Source organism: Nothobranchius furzeri, chromosome 12, assembly GCF_043380555.1.
Source record: "Nothobranchius furzeri strain GRZ-AD chromosome 12, NfurGRZ-RIMD1, whole genome shotgun sequence".
In the NCBI taxonomy this organism is placed as follows: domain Eukaryota; kingdom Metazoa; phylum Chordata; class Actinopteri; order Cyprinodontiformes; family Nothobranchiidae; genus Nothobranchius; species Nothobranchius furzeri.
The window spans coordinates 2883491-2904465 of record NC_091752.1 but is presented as its reverse complement, the minus strand read 5'-3'; the positions used below and the strand labels follow the sequence as shown (position 1 = coordinate 2904465).

Here is a 20975-nt window from a genome sequence, read left to right as displayed (position 1 = left end):
TTTTTATGGAGACACAACGGCATAGAGGAACGAGCCATCGTATTTTCCCTGTCACCTTCCCCTCTCCAAGAAATTTCCTGGAACTCCTACAGTGGAAACACAGCACAGTCTACTGATGAGACAAGAGCAGAACTTTCTGGAAGGTCTCATTGCATTTTTTGTAAAGCTAACACTGTTGCGGTCGGCCATCATAACAGAAAGTAGCAGGAATAGGCAAGATTTCCTTTTCCAAGCTTTGTTCAACCCTGCGTCACATGCAGCAGAATCAGGCATCCATCTAAGGACATCTCTACCTACGTTTTCCTATCTTTTACTGCCCCTAGTGGTAGACATGACAAAACTAAAACATCTTACCAGCTGTGGGGCATGGTGGTGGTACTGTGATGGTCTGGGGCTGCTTCAGGACCTGAACCACTTGGTGTAACTGATGGAAACATCAATTCTGCAATATACACAAAAACCCTGATAGAAAAAGTTTGACCTTTAGCCTTAAACAGACGTTAATGATGAAAATCCCTCCAGTGTGGCTGAATCTGAATACAAACCAACCTATTGAATGGAAATTCTACTTATGTGTCCCTTACTTTGCCTTTTTAAACCCGCTTTTCATCTAATTCTAATTATCAATGAATAAATGCACCTATCTTAAAGCCCTAATTGCATCTAACTTAATTAATCAACTTTGTGAATTAATTCTCAATCCTCTGAGCCCAGCTTTGGAAAACACTCCCCCTTGTTTTTATTTGTGTTGACCCCCGGGGTTGTGCAGAAGTGGAGAGATAAACATGTTAATGATGCATGCCCTATATACACATACAGTATACACCGTGCAAATAATTGCCAGCAGTTGCTTCCATTTCCATGACTTGCTTTAAATATCCACATCGCTGTGTGAACAAGAGGAAAATCAAACCCAATCTTACAGAGAACCTATGAGTCAATGTGTGCTCCAGCACTGAGCATTGACTCTTCGGATGCTGGAGGGTGAGCATGAACACAAAGACACCGGGGGATTTCTCCTCCTTTAAACCAGCGCTGCTGTTTCGGCACAAAAAGAAGTTAAACAGAAACCCGCGACAATCTGTTCTGGGTTGTTGTTTCTGCACAAAACTACAACCCGGAACATGTTCAGCCCTCACAAGAGGCGTTTTTAGCAACGGATAGCGTTTATCGAGTCTTCCACAGTGGGAATGCTCGGGGGAGGACAGGTGATTTGCCAAAAGTGGGAAAAGAAACCAAACGTTCATTTGCAAGAAGGCTGCCATTTTTTAATCCCTCCCCCAGTCGGCTGGCCTTTTATCAGCGGGGTATTTTGACTCTCGATGACTGGGATCCAGACCTGTGCTTTCAGGCATGGCGACCAGAGGAGCAGGAGGGGTTCAGAGGGAGGGAACAGGCTGCAAGTCTATTTTTGGGTCTTTTTGTTTCACCCAATTACAGAGTCACAGCCTTCTGACTGAACCAACACCAGCGAGGCGATGTGGCTTCTTTGAAAAGTGGGGCAACAACGTTACAGATGAGAAAATGTGATGCAAGCAAAACAGTGGCGGGCCATTCTGTACACAGAGACGGGGAGAAAACAAATCACACACTGCGTCGGTGTTTCTTGTGGCGTATGGTGACTACAAAAGGCCAGGTTCAGGTTAGCATGCAATCACAGCTCAGTTCTTCGTGTGACCTTCGCTGCTATCAGTTGTTCTGCAGCTTCCGTCTGCCAACCAATCCAGGAGATGAAAAAAAAAAGACAAATCATATTCTGAGCTGAATGATTCTCCCCATCTTCATCTTTTTCAAACAGGATAAGCTCCGAGTAGGAGCTTCATGCCTGGCTGCAGCAACAATGGAGGCATAAAGCCTGTAAATAAACGAAGACACAGCAGTGCCACCTGAGGCTCTGTTGTGTGAAATCAGTCAGTTTCAATTTGCAGAGTTTTTCTTTGCGCACAAATGAGGTAATCATTTGTGAGAGGGCCACTGGTGAGGAGAGACATGAAAAAGTAGCTGCTTGTGGAGGCGCGGCTTTGAAAAGAATCTCATCCACGATCCGCTCTCTGATGCACTTTTCCCTCAGCATCCAGCCTCCAGCCATCCACCTGAGAAAGCATTTATGAGCTCTTGAAGTAGGGCGGATGACATATTGTCTGTGTTTCTCTTTGTAAGTTCGTTTGTGCAGCTCCCTGCAGCCCCAACACCACCCTCAGATCCCCCACATGAGTCACAGCATCCCTGGAATAAGATTCATCCTTAAGTCGACGGCCATAAAAACTCCTAAATTACTTGTAAGACAAAAGCTGTCATTTAATCACACATCAAGTGATCACTGAGCCTCCTGCGCATTTGAAAGGATATTTTAGACATTTTGAGGTTATCAATAATAATAATACTGCCATAGGTAGCTTTCTAAACAGCCTTTGTTTGGAGAAATAGAGTTTAGGTCCCACAGCGAGGGTTTCCAACTCGAGAGACAAACCCAGTACCAGAGTGCACAGAGAAATTTCTTAACTTAATTTATTCTTAACATTCATTTATTGAGCTAATTGGTTTATTATTTAGGTGACTGTAACAGAAATTAAGTCCATAGTAACGTAATATGTTAAACAATTTATGCAATTACGGGCATTTATTATTTTCTACACAAAACTAGCCTGGCAAGCCAGGGACAGTAGTAGCTCAGGAGGTAGAGCGGGTTGTCCGGTAATCAGAAGGTTGTAGGTTCGATCCCTGATCATTGTGTCCTTGGGTAAGACCCTTAACCCACCTTACCTGCTGCTGGTTGGCGGTGGTGCCAGTGTTCGGCAGCCTCGCCTCTGTCAGTGTGCCCCAGGGCAGCTGTGGCTACATCACCCCACCAGTGTGTGAATGGGTGAGTGACTGATTGTGTTGTGAAGCACCTTGGGGGGTTGTAGAACCCTAAGAAGGCACGATACACATACAGGCCATTTACCATTTTACCATCCAAAATATGTGAATGTTTAGTCTGGCCACAGGGTGGGATAAACAGTTGTCTTTAAAGCTGTCTCCACGTGCTATTGGACAACAAAAAACGTGACATACTCACCGCCATGGATGTCAGTCAACGGGGCAGTCCGTCATCTGCTGTCAAAGAAGATGAAAATACAAACTTTTTCTAAATATCTCTATCTCCTCTTGACTCAAAGAAAAGCCCAAGTCGAAATAGTCTAGAGTTGATGCCAAAGCTGTTTCAAACAATCTGTCGCCATCTTAGTTTTGCTCAGTCGCAGTAACATCCCGCCCATCAAACTGATAGAGAGCTGTGATTGGCCCACCAAACTGACCGAGAGCTGTGATTGGCCCATCAAACTGACCGAGAGCTGTGATTGGCCCATCAAACTGACCGAGAGCTGTGATTGCCCCACCAAACTGATAGAGAGCTGTGATTGGCCCACCAAACTGACCGAGAGCTGTGATTGGCCCATCAAACTGACCGAGAGCTGTGATTGGCCCACCAAACTGATAGAGAGCTGTGATTGGCCCACCAAACTGATAGAGAGCTGTGATTGGCCCACCAAACTGATAGAGAGCTGTGATTGGCCCACCAAACTGATAGAGTGCTGTGACTGGCCCACCAAACTGATAGAGTGCTGTGATTGGCCCACCAAACTGATAGAGAGCTGTGATTGGCCCACCAAACTGATAGAGAGCTGTGATTGGCCCACCAAACTGATAGAGAGCTGTGATTGGCCCACCAAACTGACCGAGAGCTGTGATTGGCCCACCAAACTGATAGAGTGCTGTGATTGGCCCACCAAACTGATAGAGAGCTGTGATTGGCCCACCAAACTGATAGAGAGCTGTGATTGGCCCACCAAACTTATAGAGTGCTGTGATTGGCCCACCAAACTGATAGAGAGCTGTGATTGGCCCACCAAACTGATAGAGAGCTGTGATTGGCCCACCAAACTGATAGAATGCTGTGATTGGCCCACCAAACTGATAGAGTGCTGTGATTGGCCCACCAAACTGATAGAGAGCTGTGATTGCCCCACCAAACTGATAGAGAGCTGTGATTGGCCCACCAAACTGATAGAGAGCTGTGATTGGCCCACCAAACTGATAGAGAGCTGTGATTGGCCCACCAAACTGATAGAGTGCTGTGATTGGCCCACCAAACTGATAGAGAGCTGTGATTGGCCCACCAAACTGATAGAGAGCTGTGATTGGCCCACCAAACTGACAGAATGCTGTGATTGGCCCACCAAACTGATAGAGTGCTGTGATTGGCCCACCAAACTGATAGAGAGCTGTGATTGGCCCACCAAACTGATAGAGAGCTGTGATTGGCCCACCAAACTGACCGAGAGCTGTGATTGGCCAGTCCCCAGAGTAACCGAGGTTCCAGTGGAGCAGAGCAAAGTCATTTTGCTTTAGCAGCTGGTGTTTTAGGCTCGCACATAACTGCTCTAAGAAAAAAGCAACAACAACTCTCAGGACCAATGAGCTAACGGCTAGTCTGAGGCACAGCCATTAGCCACATAAAAACATTGTGGATTTTTTTTCTAAAAAAAAAAAATTGCTGTCAGTTTTGTAGATTTTGATGACGTTGGCAGTAATTTTAAGAAATTCTAATTGAATATGATTTGTAGAAATTTCAGAAGAACTGTAAATTAAAATTAAGTTGTTTTTAAAAAGGACGTGTTTTGCTAAACTCGGCTTTTACATCCTTTTGTGGTTCTCTACTGCTTCTATAGTCATTCCATACGTAAATGAAACTGTCCCATCTCTTTTCTGTCGGTGTTTCATTTTAGAAATTATTTGCCCAAAATGAGCCGTTTCAAAAAGTCCCTTTTTGTGATGTCACAATTTGGGAAATGAGTATAGAACCACTCCTGTTGACGCTGAAGAAGCAGCAGGTCTGCTCCGAGTCCCTAACGGATATCTGCGCACCTCATGTCGTAGCAGCCAATCAGGGGATGGTTGGGCAGTTATTGTTGTTTCCACACACAAAATAAGAAATGCAACCTGATTAATCATGAAACAACAGCCGAACTCTCTTTGCAGAGTTGTTACGTCATCTGAAGGGACGCAGAAGTTTAACGTCATATGGCAGAAACACTGAGCCAGTTGTTTTTATTTATTTCTTCTGCTGGCGTAGTGTGGACAAAGGCCTTTGGACCTGGTGTCACTGAGCCTTTGGGAAATCATTATTGTTCCAGGTAACGCGGAGTGAAGCAGGAAGACCGGAACACAGCAGATGTGGGAACTTGTTAGGAACTATATATGCCATTGTACCCTTCAAGAGACATCTCTCCTAATTAGGTCTCCGTGGATAACTACGGGCATCAGGACTCCTTCCAATGAACGGATTGAATGATGTCTCTCTCCCTCACACACACACACACACACACACACACACACACACACACACACACACACACAGTCCACTTGTTTAAATCACAGTTTTGTCATCCATCTCTCTGGGAATCAGTTGGAACGTTCACTCCATCTAGTGGTTGCTTTGACATGCACAAGAGAAACATTCTGCAGTGCATGCACACACACACACACACACACACACACACACACACACACATGCAAGTGCATCCACACATGCATGCAAACACGTACACACACAGATCGAACATTGCCTGCGCTGCTCCATCTCATTTCATCCACAGTGATCCATCAGTCACCTCTCTCGGGGTCACTCATCTAAATATTCATTCATTCATTCATTCATTCATTCATTCATTCATTCATTCATTCATTCATTCACATCTGTAATTGATTCCTTTGTGCATCGTTTATGTGTTTCCATCTAATTATTAAGTAGAAATCCACGTTGAACTGAAGTAACCTCCGTTCTGAGGACAAATTAGAATCATCCACAGATAAGCTGTTTTCTATCGTTTATCGGGAGTTTTTGAGTCACTGCTTGGGTTTGTTCGTTTTTTCCTACCAAAACCAAACAACAGAATAAAAAAGTTAGAAACTTTGTAGTTTTGGAGCTTTAAAAACAATCTATTTGTCACAGGAAGGAGCAGAGATTTAAGCTTCCACTGTTTCAGACCCAAATATGTTTATTATTTAAAATGATGCTGGAGGGACTGATCTGATATGACTGCTGCTCCGGTATCTAAATGTTACACATGATGCAGTTTAATTATTTATTCACCGTAATATAAACAGACGAAACAAACCACAGAACTTGTTTGTTTCTTGTTTTGATTTATTTACAATTTAAAGTGTGATCGACTCAAATCAGACAGTTCTGGTACCATGAGAGGATTCAGACAAATGTGGAATGTATTAAGATGAATTAAGTCTGAAATTGCAGTTAAATAACACAATTTATCACATAAAATTCATTGTTTTAAAACCTAACTAGAAAAATTTGCATTTATTGCACAAATGCTGTTTGAATGCTGAACAGCTGAACTGAAGCTGAAACTAAGCAAAACTGTCAAAATGAGCTGAATATCTTGAAAGATGTAGAAGCAAAAAGCACCAACAAGCAAATTAAGCACAAAAAGTAAGTGAAGAATAGAGAAAATAATGCTAAATAGCAAAAAACTGAAATCTGTGAACATTGTATAAAAATCTGAACAGCTAAAATGTCTAAACACCTGTTATTGCAGTTGGACAAGTTTAACAGTTTAATCTTTACATTTAGCTGAATTGTGAAATTAGCATTGCATGCTGAATTCAGACACTAATTTTTGTAGCTGCTGAATAGCTGAAGTGAAGCTGAAACTAAGCTAAACTGTCAAAATGAGCTGAATGTATTTAAAGATTTAGAAGCAAAAATCACCAACAAGTGTAATAAAGCTCAGAATATAGGTGAAGAATGGATAAAAATGCTAAACAGCAGAAAACTTTAATCTTTGAACATTGATTAAAAACTCGAAATGTGAAATGTTAAACAGCTGGCATTTGAATGAGAATAGTTTAACGGGTACATTTTTACAATTGGCTGAACTGTGAATTTAGAAATATTTGCTGATATCTGAAACTGATAGATTAACATATGTTCAGACTTGATATGGGATGGATGAATAGTTGGATGAATGAAATTCTGGATGGATTGTTGGATGGATGTTAGATGGTTTATTGGATGGATGGATGGACAGAAGCATTTATGGAGTTGTATATGTGGATGGATGGATTCCTTAGGCCAAGCCGATCAATTTGATCTCTCACTTGTGTGGGTGTGTAATTCCATGAAGCCAGAAGATGATTGACCTCTCTCAACCAATCAGGGAGCTGGGAGGGAGCGGGGCACTTTCCCACCTTCTGACGGTCAATCAAATTTAACTTGTTTCTAGTTTTAAGTACAAACAGTTCAAAAAGATCAAAAACAGGAGTCTGTTATTGGCTCAATATTCAGCTTTTTATATTAATTCCTATGAGACTTGTTTGTAGTTCCTTGTGTTGCCATGGTAACAGATGACAGGAGTCTGCATTGAAAAAGCAATGTACAATGTCACATGACTCTTTTAAACTTTGAATAACATTTCTATATTAAAGTATGTTGATACAGTTGTGTCTAAAATGTTGTTAAATGTTGTTGCTAAGCACGTTGCCATGGTAACACAGAACACAATATCAAGTTAATACAAGACTCCTGGGACCAAGCAGGTTGAATTGATGTATCATATGTGTGGGTGCATATTTCCCTTTAGGCAGATGATTGAAAACTCTCAGCCAATGAGAGAGCATCGAAGGAGGAGGGGGCGGTTCCTGCCTTCTGACTAGTGTTAAAATGTCAGCTATGCTGCTAGTTTTAAGTGTATAGAAATCAGAAAGATAAGAAACAGCAGTATGTTAAAGGCTCAATATTAGGCTTTTCACATTCATTTCAATAAGACTTGTTTGGGGATATACTTATGCACTTGTGTTACCATGGTAACATATAACGCATTTAAAATTGAATACACGATTCCTGAGACCAAGCTGGTCGATTTGATTATCATACGTGTGGGTGCTGGATCCTGATTGGACAGAAAATGGTTGAACACTCTCAACCAATCAGAGAGCAGCACTGTTTTCCCGCCTTTGCCCCCGGCTGTTGGAGGCCTGCAGCTGTACTCCTGTTAATGAGAGAAGCCTTTAAATCTGTCCTTCAGAAGTGAAATTGGACCTGTTAAACTTCTCATCACCATTCGAAATGTACTGCGCCGATTTGAAAAATTCAAAAAGCGTGAGCGGTGGAAGGCTTTGGTGGTCATCTGTGTCAATTTTTGTGTGTCTACCATGACTTGTCTAGAAGCTATGACGAGAATATTTTAGCTGTCAGAAGCCGATGGGAGGAGAAAATCTCTGATCCTTTAACATGGGTTTCAATGAGACAGAATCTGGGTCTTTCCTCTTTCTGAGGCTTGTAGCGAAAGAACGGTAACACTTACAGATAAAATGAAACCCATTCTGAAAAGCTGACAACAATTCCTACTTTTTGAGTTATAATTTGTTTTGGTAGTCCAAACGGTCTGGGGGTAGTAAAGAGCTGTTAACAGCATTCTAACAATAAATACAATCGAAGAGTAAAAGTCAGAATGTAGTTGTACCACCAAGGTAAAGGTTGCATTTACAATCACCATTTCTACGCCTTATGGGCTCGACACACGGGAGGCGACAAACGACCGCGATCAGCGAAATTTGTCGCTGTCGCTTTTATGACCTGTCACACGGGAGGCGATCTGTGGCAGCGGCCAGCGGCAAAGCAGTCTACGCGTTCTGTTCCATGGCGAAATCGAAACTTCCATTGTTCTGTTTGGCTGTGTCAGGTTGGAGGGAATTAAGGTTATTTAAGCGGTTCAGAGTTAATAAAGCGGTAGATATGATGTTTCACAAGGTGCTGCTAGAGTTATGTGAAATCTTACTTCTGATTTTACTATAAAACATAATAATAATCAACTTCTCCTCCATGTTTGCTCGGAGATGTACGGAGCATAATGCCCGCTCATTGGTCAGTGAATGAAACCTCCGTTGATTGGTCCTCGTCCGAGCGACAGCGAAGAAAAGTTGAAAATGTTTCAACTCTCTGGGATCGCGTCGCTGGGTCGTCCGTGCACGACACGTGCACGAGTGCAAACTTTCACATGCACGTTTTTCGCGTTTCGCTTGGTAGGAGAGAGACCCGCGATTATCACTTTGTCGCGCATGTCTCATTGAAAATGAATGGAGGAGAGGCGATGTCGCCTCCCGTGTGTCGAGCCCATTAGTGCTGCTTCATGGAGTTGCTTTTACTCATCCAGACACAATGACAGCATTAAAAGCTAAAAGCACGCAGACAAGAGTAAAAACACATTATTATTATTATTATGATTATTATTATTATTATTATTAAGGCACCAGAAGAACAAAGTTTGAAGCTTGATTTTTAAGTTTTATATAAATGAGATTTGTGTGGCAGTGATTTTAATAAAGTGCTCAGTTGGAGGTGGGTTTTCTGATATTAAATTAGGAAGGATTAGAACATGTTGATCTGCTAAACCTGGAATTAATTCAAATCTGTCCCAAAAAAATGTTGTTTAGCATAAATGTTTATATTTAAAATGTGAATATTTGGATTTCTTTGTCCAGCAAGAATAAAAAATGCTAAAAATCTACGTGAGAATTTGCTATGTATTTTTTTTTTTTGCAAAAAATGTTGATCTTTGTGGCAAATAACGTTGCATTAAACATCCTTCTTAGTGGCTAAAGGTGAATTTTTTAATACTGTGATTTTCACTTGAGCCCGTATCGCTCGGCTCTTTGCTAAATCCTAAAGAATGATGAAAAATACCTCGACTTAAATCCATCTTTCATGTCAAACATTATGAAAAAGTACCTTTTTCCTCAAAAATATTCAGCAAAATAAGACACTTGAAGAAATGAAAACAGAGCTGCATCACAGACTCATTCAAATAGACGCGGTCTGTTTTATACATTCATTAATTGTTAGTAAAACAGCAAACAGAATCGACTCAAAAATGTCCTTTTTGCTCTAATTTCCTGCTAGAACCCAGTGTAGGAAGACGGCCCTGACAATATGTCATACATGCGGTAGAAGAGTAAGTCACAGACTTATTTCAGTACAAGTTTTCTTCAGCAAGTTCGTCTGAAAAGAGAAATAAAGAAAAGAATAAATCCACAATGAAGCATAAATGAAATCTGAAAAGCAGAATTAGTTGAGGTTGCTCACCCTGCTGCAGGCGACACTGGAAGTAGTGGTTGAGTTGATGCAACCCAGTATTCTGGTTCTGGAGCCCCAGCTGTAAACCGAAGGGATCTGGAGCGGTACTGCCCATGTGGAGCTGCTCCCCTGGCAGAGAATCGTCTGTGATCGGGTCCACATGGTGGGATCCGCTCACCAAGCCCGGCTGATAGCTGTACGAAATACTGTCAGGGCAGGAAGCGGCACTCTTTCTTGTGACCAGGTCTTTGAGGATGCTCTGAAACATGAAGTCATCGCTAACCAGTTGTTTCTTAGGAAGTGGGGCTGAGAAGAGAGGAGGATGTTGCTGACAGGTGCAGGCTGAGTGTGGAGCGATGACGGCGGTTTGGGCCATGTTTTGGAGCAGGTTCAGGGTGTGGTTCATGTCGAAGCTGCTGGCTAGGGAGGAGATCTGCTGCGCCAGGATGCTGATCTCCTCCTGCTCCCTCTCGTTGTACTGGCTAGGCTCTGTTGACATGGGAGACTGGTGAGGTGTAAGAAAACTGGAATGCATGGGAAGCTCTTGGTGGTGCATTTGACCAAGACTGCCCCCTTGTGGAGGCTCAAGAAGGTCAAAATCATCAGGATGCAGAGACATACTTTCTGATGGGCTCTCACACATGTCTGACATGGAGAGGCAGTCCGGAACTAATCGAGCATCTGATGGACAAGCTTGGAAATCATTGTAGACCGGAGATAGGGAGGAAAGAGAAGAGCGTGTTGTGAATGAGTCAAAGTCTCTCTGGTGAAACATTTGTTCTGCTGTGGCGGGGAGGGAGTCGGTAGGTAATGGGAGACAGGTGAGCCCTCCTGGGTAGGGGTAATGAGAAGGAGAGGGCTCTGGAGAGGACAGCAGCTGATGTGTGCATTCATGCACATCCACCAGGAGGTCATGGCTGAGCTCCTCCTGCTGCAGAGGGGAGCTGGAGGAGGTGGGGCTGCAGGGAGGGGTGAAGAGAGCGAGGCTTTCGCCCGAGGGAACTGGAGAGGGATCGGCTTGGTAGGAGGTGCGAAACACAAAATGAATCTCTTTCTCGGACTCGATTTGCGTTCCAGCTCCCATTCCTTCACTTTGGCTGTTGGACGTCCGCTGCCTTTTGTAACATTTAGAGCTGTAGCTCTGATTCTCAGACGCCTGTTGAGCTGAATGTGGGTGATTTGGAGCGGCTGATGGCCTGAAAGCATCGCTGCTCGTACTCGTCTGCAGAAATTTGGCTTCCGTTCCACTGCAAGATCATAAAAATGAGTTGAGAGTGTTTTTGAGTGAAAAAGCTGTCGGAGCAGGTTTGACAGAAACGTTCGTCCTACCTGATGATGCAGTTAGTGCAGCTGATGTTGTAGCATTCCAAGTCCTTGTTAGCACGAATATAGATCCAGCTCCATGACAGATCTGAGTGCTGGAGCCTCAGTACCATCTCCACCTGGAAGCCCTCGTCTGCCTGAACTACAACGATACATAAAATCCAGATTTAACTCCAAACTTCATAGTTTGACTTTAGCTCCAGTTGTGTTGATGACATGTTTTCTCTGCAGGTATCAATGAGTCGACATTTGAAAGTTTAAGCTCCCCTTCAGCATTTAAAAATATCCCTTTTAAAAAGTTTGAAGTCACTTACTTAAACTTCTATGGGAATTTGCAGCCAGCGCCAGATCTTCAGGATGCACCAGACTGTACCACGAGTGTCCCGTCAGCTCCTCCACGGAAAACCCCAGAAGGAATGAAACACTGGGACAGAAAAGGCACCGGATTGTCAGAAATTAGAGCGAGATCGCTCTGAGGCCATCTGTGGAGATCGGGATGTGTGAATATACCTGTCTGAGACCTGAATGAAGCTCATGTCCGGTCTGTGTCTGCTGCTGAAGACGTGACACATGTGAGAACTGGCCCTGGTCAGGCGATTCACCGTGGGCGTGCAGAGGGCCACAAACAGGGGCTCGCTGGAGTGAGGGAGGAGCTGGAAGCTGCCTCTGACCAGCATGGAGCAGCAGCTGCCGTACTGTAGCTTAAAGGACTTGGAGGTCTGCATGGAGCACACGAAGCTCCTCTCTGAAAGAAGAAAAATTATTTTCTTACTGCAGTTCATGTATCCAAACAGAGGAGTTTGCTCTGAGGTACTGCTGCCAGATCAGCGCCAGAAGGCGTGTCCAGTTGTTGGAGAAAAGGTAGCTTGGGATTTTTTAAGAGCCGACTGTGTGTTTCTCACCCCTCCTTTCCACCGGAACCGTCACGGAGCCGTCAGCAGCACGTTACTGCAGCAGCACGTCACAGCTGCTGATAGGAACCGCTGTGGTCAACAGAACCTTTTCCACTGGAGCCGTCAGCAGCGCGAGTCGGCCGCGTCTCAGGAGCAGCATGTCGCGGCCCTTACACGCCGGTTCTATTTTCTACGCGCTACGCCTCTGAAACGGGTCAAGTTCGACATTTTTGGGGAAGGAAAGACAGGAAATCGGACGCGGAAACGGAGAGAAGCTCCCGAGATTTTCAGAATAAAGAAACGTACTGCTGACGGCTCTGGTAGAAAAAAGGGGTGATTCACCGTTAGCATTGTTAGCTCAACGTTAGCACCTTCTTTACACCAAGTAAACAAAAAGATGCTGTGGCTATTTAGGGGCACAAGAAATAACTTCTGGGTCGCTCCTGTTACTGGCTTCCATTCTGTCCACAAATCTGCTGCTCCTTTCCGTCCGGTGTCAGATTACAAATGCCAGTGCAGACTTTGCAACCCCCACCCCATTCCATTAAATATGATTGGCTCTGGAACCAGGAGGCATGGAAACGGAATAGATTGCAAACAAAGACTACGTCCCTCTCTGGCTTTAAAATAATAATAATGAAAAATCTGTTTCAATGTAACCTTCCTTCTAGCATGACTCAGGCAGTTTTATGATCATTTCACAGTAAAATTCTGACTTAAGCCTGTTTCACACCGAGTGCAGAACGTTGGCGGTCCAGTTTCGTTACGGATTTGGGGCAGACACTGACTACGACATCTCCAGATATCTGCTCCCACAAGAGCACCAAAGGATTAGAAATTTTACAATACAATTATAAATATACCTTTAAAAATAATGTGAACTATCATACACTGAACTAATAGCCCTGTCGTTACCTTCTAGGTGGCCTAGTTGGAGAGTGTCCGCCCTGGGAGATCAGGGTTAAAATCCCAGTCGGGTCACACCAAAGACTTTAAAAATGGGACCTAAAGCCTCCCTGCTTGGCGTTCAGCTGTGAGGGGTTGGATTGGGGGGTTAAACCACCAAATAGTTCCCGAGCGCAGCCACCACTGCAGCTCACTGCTCCCAACGGGGATGGGTCGAATGCAGAGATGAATTTCATCAGTGTGTGATGACGATGGGACTTTAACTTTGTTAATATCAAAACTACAGGCGGCATAAACAATGCGACAGCTTTTATTTTGAAATAAATTAGATGTACCTTGAAATTTCTCAATAATACAAATACAGGCCATTTTTGTCACTTCCTGTCTGACTCACCCCTTCTTTCCACCGGAGCCGTCAGCAGCTCGTCTTGCTCGCGTAAGCTGCTGCTTGGCCCTTCCCACCAGAGACTCGAAGCAGCAGGGGAGCAGCTGTCACCGACAGAGCACAAAGTCACACGAGTGACTTTGTCAGTAAACACAACAACAAGCTGGAGAAAACTACAACATGGCTCCAAAATGTTTGTGTTTTCTGTTCTGTCCGTTTTATAATCACCAATACGGACCTGAAAAACAAAGGAGACCGCTAGCTAGGCGATAACTTCTCACGGGGACGCACAGTTAGCAACCTTTTTTAAAAGTAAAGCAACCGGAAGGCAGTACGTTCTTTATTCTGAAAATCTCGGGAGCTTCTCTCCATTTCCGCGTCCGATTTCCTGTCTTTCCTTCCCCAAAAATGTCGAACTTGACCCGTTTCAGAGGCGTCGCGCGTAGAAAATAGAACCGGCGCGTAAAGGCCGCGACATGCTGCTCCTGAGACGCGGCCGACTCGCGCTGCTGACGGCTCCGGTGGAAAAGGTTCTGCTGACCACAACGGTTCCTATCAGCAGCTATGACGCGCTGCTGCAGTAACGTGCTGCTGGCGGCTCCGGTGGAAAGAAGGGGTCATGTATTTATTTTCAACTTCATGGTAATCAACACATCACGTCTGGAAAAATTAGGAACCATCTGGATCCACACCGCTGCCGATGTGAATGCTCTGACTGGACTCAAGGATTTTTTTGTGTGTGGAAGTCGTACAGAAACCGGACCGCATCTGTTCCACACTCGGTGTGAAAGAGACCATATTGTACCTTTAATATGGGCTGAAAAATAAAGAAAAGGTTAAAATGTTCAATGTATTAACGTTACCTGTAGAGGAATCCTTCTCAATGCGCAGACTGGACCGGACAACCTCCACATCAGAATGTTCCACCAAGTCATAAATCGTGTCGCCTTGTAGAACGTCGACCTGGGAAGTCGTTGACACAAAACCGAATTAAGCTCCTGCAGCAACACAACACGTCAACGCACCAAATAAACGTCTTACCATGGAAAGACCCAGGAATTCATCCACATTTTCAGACACGTAGACCAGCCTGCCCTGAGCGGTGGTGACGAGGATGAAGCCGGGCAGGGATTCCAGGAAGGCCTCGTAGGGCACAGAGAAGCACGACCCCCGCCCTGCCGGGAGCCCTTCAGCACAAGAGTCACACCGTTTACGTCTCTCGGGTTGTCAAATCTGACACCGATCTTAAACCGACACCTTAGCCGCACAATGTAAAACTAGATCAGATTCTCCAAGAACGAGCAGAAATGAAGCTTGGAAACTCACCGTGGAAGAGAACAGACTTCCGGATGTAAGTGCAGATGGCAGCCATGGAGTGAAGGTAGGAGAGGCGCTCCTGGTCCTCCTGGCTGATGGGAAGCAGCGCGCGCAGACTCCTGATCTCGTGATTGATGTGGTCTCTTCGAGCTTTGGAGGCTCCTTTGGTGGCTCTGTGGGAGACCATGGTCAGAGGTCAGAGTTGGGATGAGCGCTGATGACTCTACTGCTACGCTGGCACTTTAAAATCTGGCGACGGTGGCACAGGAGTTAAGAGCTCGACCCGTAATCGGAAGGTTGCAGGTTCGAGGCCCGCTCAGTCTGTCGCTGTCGTTGTGTCCTTGGGCAAGACACTTAACCCGCATTGCCTGCTGGTGGTGGTCGGAGGGACCGGTGGCGCCGGTGCTCGGCAGCCTCGCCTCTGTCAGTGCGCCCCAGGGCAGCTGTGGCTACATCGTAGCTCATCCCCACCAGTGTGTGAATGTGTGTGTGAATGGGTGAATGACTGATAGTGTTGTAAAGCGCCTTGGGGGGTTTCCAGGACTCTAGAAGGTGCTAAATCAAATACAGGCTATTTGCCATTTACGCTGGCACTTTAAAATCTGCTCCGAACTCATTCTCTTTCACTTGTCGAGACTCAGAAGAAAAACGATAAATCAAAAAGTTACACTTGGCTTCAACTGCCCCAGCGTCTCTTCCTCGACTTTGAATATCTAGGGGTTTCCATGGAAACTGCTGATCTGAGGGCTGTTGTGTTTGGAGCAGAGATGAGGGCTCTCGATGCAATTACTCTGCCTGATCAGTGCCTGTCTGGAGCCATCCTGGGGGTTTTATTGCGGCCAAGGCGTGGGGAGGGGAGGCGGGGCTTCAGATGCTCCCATCATTGCCTTATAAAGGGGGTGTCCCTGGAGCGGGGCACCACCCGCCACACAACACCAAAACTGCTGCAAGAGGACAATTACATCATTCCAATGGAGCCCGGGTAGTAAAGCGCAATTAGGTTTCATCACATTTAAAATTAAATCAGAAGATTAAAGATAAAGATCTAGAAAATCACATGAATACAAAGCTAAATCTAGATGTGGTGGTTTTAAAATGCTTAAATATTGGTGTTAAGTAAAGATTTCCTTCCCCTTATGCTTTGATGTCAACATTCCAGAATGAGGAATTAACTTTATTTACTTAGATTTGATTCTAAATATTTAATTTGAACTTTAAACTTTTAGATGTAGCTGTTTAAAATACTTTAGATTTATATTTGATTCTAAGTTTTTGAATAAACTTTATATATTTAATTATCATGATCTGATCACAAATATTTGGGTTGATTTTATTATATGCAGGGCAAAAAAAGTGTAAAATTTCTACAAATTTAAAATTACATTCTTTTGTATTTGACTCCAGATATAAAATTTTTGAAGCAGGTTTAAATTCAATTATTTTAGCAAAGCGCCAATTAGGGGCCATTTTTAATGCAACGTGGGTTCAAAACCATGTTTACCCTTATTAAATGAAAAATTGATTTAAAAAATGCATTCTGTATTTTTTTCGTTCTTTTGGTTTTTGACTCAGAGGCATAAACTGATTCTAAATAATTAGTTGTCTTTACATTTTAGAGTAGATTAAATTTAAACGCACCTTCATAAAGTTTTATTTGATGCTGACGTTTTTAGCATGTTTTACGAATACTTAGAAATAATGGTAAAAATGTGGTGAAAAGTTTACATAAAGTTACCTTTTTATTATATTTAAATACCAAATTAAACATTACTTTACTATTGGCGCTCGCGCTCCATCCAATGTGAATCCAAGTTCCCCGTGAGGATCGGCCTCGTTTTGCGGGATTCATTCATTCATTCATTCATTCATGGTAGCATCACCGCTGGGATGCCGCAGCTTTTGTCCTGATGGAGCCACTAGAGGAGGTGGAGCAGACAGGAAGAGGAGAACCACTTACCTGAATCTCCTGCAGACCGCGCGCCGGTGCTCCTCGGGCAGATGGTGAGACGCGCACGGACTGCTGACGTGACATTTGCAGGAGGTGCACCAAAATGTCATTTTAACTCCTTTCGTTTCCTCCTGGAGGTTAAAAATTGCTGATTTTAAACACGCATCAAACCAGAGGAACTTAATTACGCAAACTAGGGCTTTGTTTTCTCGCTGAGCGTGACGCAAACGTCACTGAAACTGACGCATAAATGAAACTACCAACCTGTCCCCCTTACCTCTGCAGCTCCACTCGGGGCGGTTTGGGTGAAGCATCGGTCGCTCCTCCTTTTAAAGGCTCAACCCAACACCTCTGATCCAGGGAGCAGGAGGGGAGAAGAAACCCGCGGGATCACCTCTGATGCGTGACGCATGACTAACAGGTTATATTTGGTTAACTGAGCCCTAAAAATAAACCCCCACTGGAGGAGAGATTCGCTTCTGAATTATGAATCAACAAGAAATCCTCTGGATGGATCTGGATAAGTTAGTTATCTCCTGAATGATTTATGACTTTAATTCATTCACCATGGAAGAAATGGGAGTCAAGCCTCTTGATTGAGATGATTGAATTCATCTCTGCACCATTATATCACTAATGTTTAATTACAAGTTCATTTCTGCATATATTTCTGTATCTTAATTGTTTCAAACCAGTAAATAAATAAAAAAACAGACTAAATTAAACACAGGAAGTAGTTTTATTCAATATATTTTTATTTAAGAGTAATATCTGATCCAAACCATGTGAAAAAAATGTAAATGACCCATAATAGTGATGATGTCAGCAGCAATAACTCAATCAGATGGAGTCTCACTTTTCTTTACAGCTTGGATTTAGTGGAGGGCATTCCAGCAGGGCCTGTTTAAGGTCAAAGGTCAGAGGATCTCCTTCAGAATGTTCTGCTAGTGAGCAGAATTCATGGATCAGATCAGCCCCAGACCATCACACCACCACCGCCATGTCTCACTGCTGCTGTTAATTTGACTCCAGGGATAGGAATTTTGTGGAATACTTTCCCCAAAGTCTTGAGAATCATCAAAATGTTACTGCAAAACATAAAACAGGCTAGCTAGTCGAAACTAGTCATTTTAAAGGTTTAGAAAGGAGATCTGCATGCTAAAGCAGTCAGAGACGTCACACAACAGGCAAATGCGCTCCACATGCTTACAAAACAAAGCGTGATTGTCCTTGTTGGTTTCAAATCCTGAAACCTGATTAAACGATGAAAAGTGAACGCACATTTTTGTTTCTTCTCCACACCATCGGTACAAAGTTTAGCACCGCTTCAAAAAACCTCTCCTCCAGGATTTCAAGTGAATCCTTCAGGATTCCTCACCTGCTGTCCATCGAGGCGAAGTATTTGGGTTTTGCGGCTTTTAACAGTTCTGCGTCAATGTCATAAACATTTAACAGAAAAAGCCAAAGTGCTCTAATTTTCACTCATTCTGCTGGAGCCTGTTTTTAATCAGAGGAGACGCGTCGAGGGTTTGGAGCTGCAGTCATGATGAAACGACAAAGCAACGCATCGTTAAACGCATCCTTCAAGCACCCCAACAAAGATAAATACTTCTAATTATCACGAAAAACATAAAAAAACAGGTTTTCTCGTCAGTTAAATCTGTTAGAATGAACGGAAATAAAACATTGTGACAGTAAACACATTTTTAACAGGAAGTGGAGTTCTTAAAATGGCGTCTGATGCCATAACCCTGGAGATCCTGTCACTCGGATCCCACTCAGAGAGACTGTCTTCATAAAGCTTCAGCTGCGTGTTTGAGTCACTCAATTAAACCCCTGCTGGGAGAGAATTAAGCAACAGGTCTGTAATCATGACGCACCGGGGCGGAGATTCGAATCAGATCCTTTAGACCATAAATATGGGTATCACATGACTAGGTGCTAAATAGAAATGAAACCGTTTGTGAAAAGCTGTCACTCACCCCCGATCAAATAAAACTGAGATTTCATGATCCGACACTAAAAAGTTCCACCTCCTGACCGCGGTGGGTTTAATGAGCTCCACTAGTGGAGAGCAGGGAACTAGAACTTGAGTGAAGGAACCGGACAGCGATACGGGCGGACAAGACAAAACAAATCACTCAGGACAAATCCTTAGTCTGATTCTCGAGGGCCAGTGGGACCATCGGAGTCCTGAGGGGAAATTAGAGAGTAATTCGCCTGAGTGACTCCCTGCATTAGCGCCTGCGCTGCTGGTGGAGGCAGGCTCCAGGGCCAGACAGAGGGGACCCGACGCAGCCCTGCTTCCTGTGTGCGGTGGGACCCGGCGGGACAGGGTGTCTCGGCTGCCTCGCTTTGAGCTGACCCTCCGTCTGTGGCTTGCACTTAACGCTGCAGATAACACGGGCTTTATAGCAGGCGGCTGGTGACAGACAGGAACCTACTGGGTTCAGGGTTAGACATTTTGAAATGATCAGACCTCCACAAATCTCACTAGGTAGTCTGAGGACCTGTTGGGGGTGGGGGTGGCACCATGACTACCCAAAGTACCCGCTGAAACAGACGAGGGCCATCAGACGACTGGTGCTGCTGGTTCTCAGCAGGACGCAGGAGCTGGATGAGTGTAGGGGTTTAAAGTCCGGGAGGACAGTTGACGTCTCCCCGTGTGGTCTTAAATGTCATTTAAATACCTGCAGTCATTACAAAGTTATGGCTGCAATCCGGAGTTTTCCCACTTTCGGGAATTATGGGTGGGTGTTGTAGAAATCCGACCCTCTTTGACACAACGTAGACAAGACATCAACATTTTCTTTGCTAAGCCCCCCCCCCGTCCAGAAGAGCCGGATGCATTTTGAATTGAGCGCTGTTCAGCATTAGCCAAAAGCTAGACATCTGCTTTGGCACAGAAGCCAGAGAGTGTTTGCAGAAGTAGCCAGACTGCTGAAGAGTTAGCGGCATTTCTTACGAACCAGGGTATCCGCGGGTCCTTAAAAAGTCTTAAATTTACTTTTCCAAATTTAAGGCCTTGAAAATCCTTAAAAATGACAAATAATCCTTAAATACAGTTTCCAAAGGTCTTAAATTACCAAAGACCCAATAAACTAGATTATTTTATTTCTATGACATTTTCGTGAATTTCAGCATTTTTTGTGTACGATGTTGGCGTAAGCGGAACCGAACACATTCAGTTGGTTGTGAAAGGGGACTATTTTTAGATGAGCACGTTAGCTGGTTAAGCTAGTGGGAGCTTGCGCCATGGGGAAGTGCAAGTTTAATGGTAACTGGATGGCTAATCCCACGTTCGCGACGTGGTTAGCACCGGTTCCAGGCAATAGCTGTAAATTATAGCTTAAAATTAATTTAAAAAATAGCTTAAATTTGGATCTGGATCGAAAGGAGTCAGTTGAGGTGGTTTGGGCATCTGGTCAGGATGCCTCCTGGACGCCTCCCTGGGGAGGTGTTTCGGGCATGTCCTGCCAGCAGGAGGCCGCCGGGTCGACCCAGGACACGTTGGAGAGGTTACATCTCCAATCTGGTCCGGGAACGCCTTGGGGTCCTGCCGGAGGAGCTGGTGGAGTTGGCCGGGGAGAGGACGGTCTGGAGCTCCCTAGTTGGGATGCTGCCCCTATGACCCGGACCCGGATAAGCGGAGGAAGACGAAGACAAGCTTAAATTTGGTCAAAGTGGCCTTAAAAAAGGTCTTAAAAAGTCTTAAATTTGGCTCCCTTAAACCTGCAGATACCCTGACGAACAAGTGAGCCTATAAATAAACATCGTTTCAGGATCAATGATTGTTAAACGAAACATTTTAGTGCCGTCGCCCGGTTACAGGTGCGCATGTTCACGAGCAACAGGCGTTGCTTCCTAGCCAGGCCCGCCAGACTCGCCCTCGGTCTGTTCTACACAGAGGACGAGTCTGCACACTCGAGGCAGAGGGCACCGTGAAGGGCGAGACTAGCCAGAAAAAAGCCAGAAACGCTGACTGTATCGTGCAACGCTGTGGTCAATGCTGGCGTCTGGCGACAGCGCAAACATCTTTCCTTAGATGAAAGGCTTTTAGCGCTTCTTCTT

The 20975-nt window shown here is 44.4% G+C and overlaps 2 protein-coding genes across 3 annotated transcripts in view; both read right to left on the bottom strand.

Moving 5' to 3' along the window:
- The window catches only part of LOC139062043 (spectrin alpha chain, non-erythrocytic 1-like), a 205023-nt gene that overhangs the window by 95481 nt on the left and 88567 nt on the right, over positions 1 to 20975 (bottom strand). The gene's annotated exons all lie outside the window — the stretch shown is intronic.
- npas4l (neuronal PAS domain protein 4 like) lies at positions 9855 to 20230 on the bottom strand. Its single transcript, XM_054750823.2, has 9 exons — positions 16914 to 20230; positions 14966 to 15129; positions 14681 to 14826; positions 14503 to 14602; positions 11966 to 12200; positions 11770 to 11879; positions 11462 to 11597; positions 10142 to 11379; positions 9855 to 10057 (listed from the first exon to the last, which is right to left on the bottom strand). The coding sequence occupies exons 1-9, from the start codon at positions 17012 to 17014 to the stop codon at positions 10029 to 10031; spliced, it is 2259 nt and encodes a 752-aa protein (XP_054606798.2). The 5' UTR covers positions 17015 to 20230; the 3' UTR covers positions 9855 to 10028.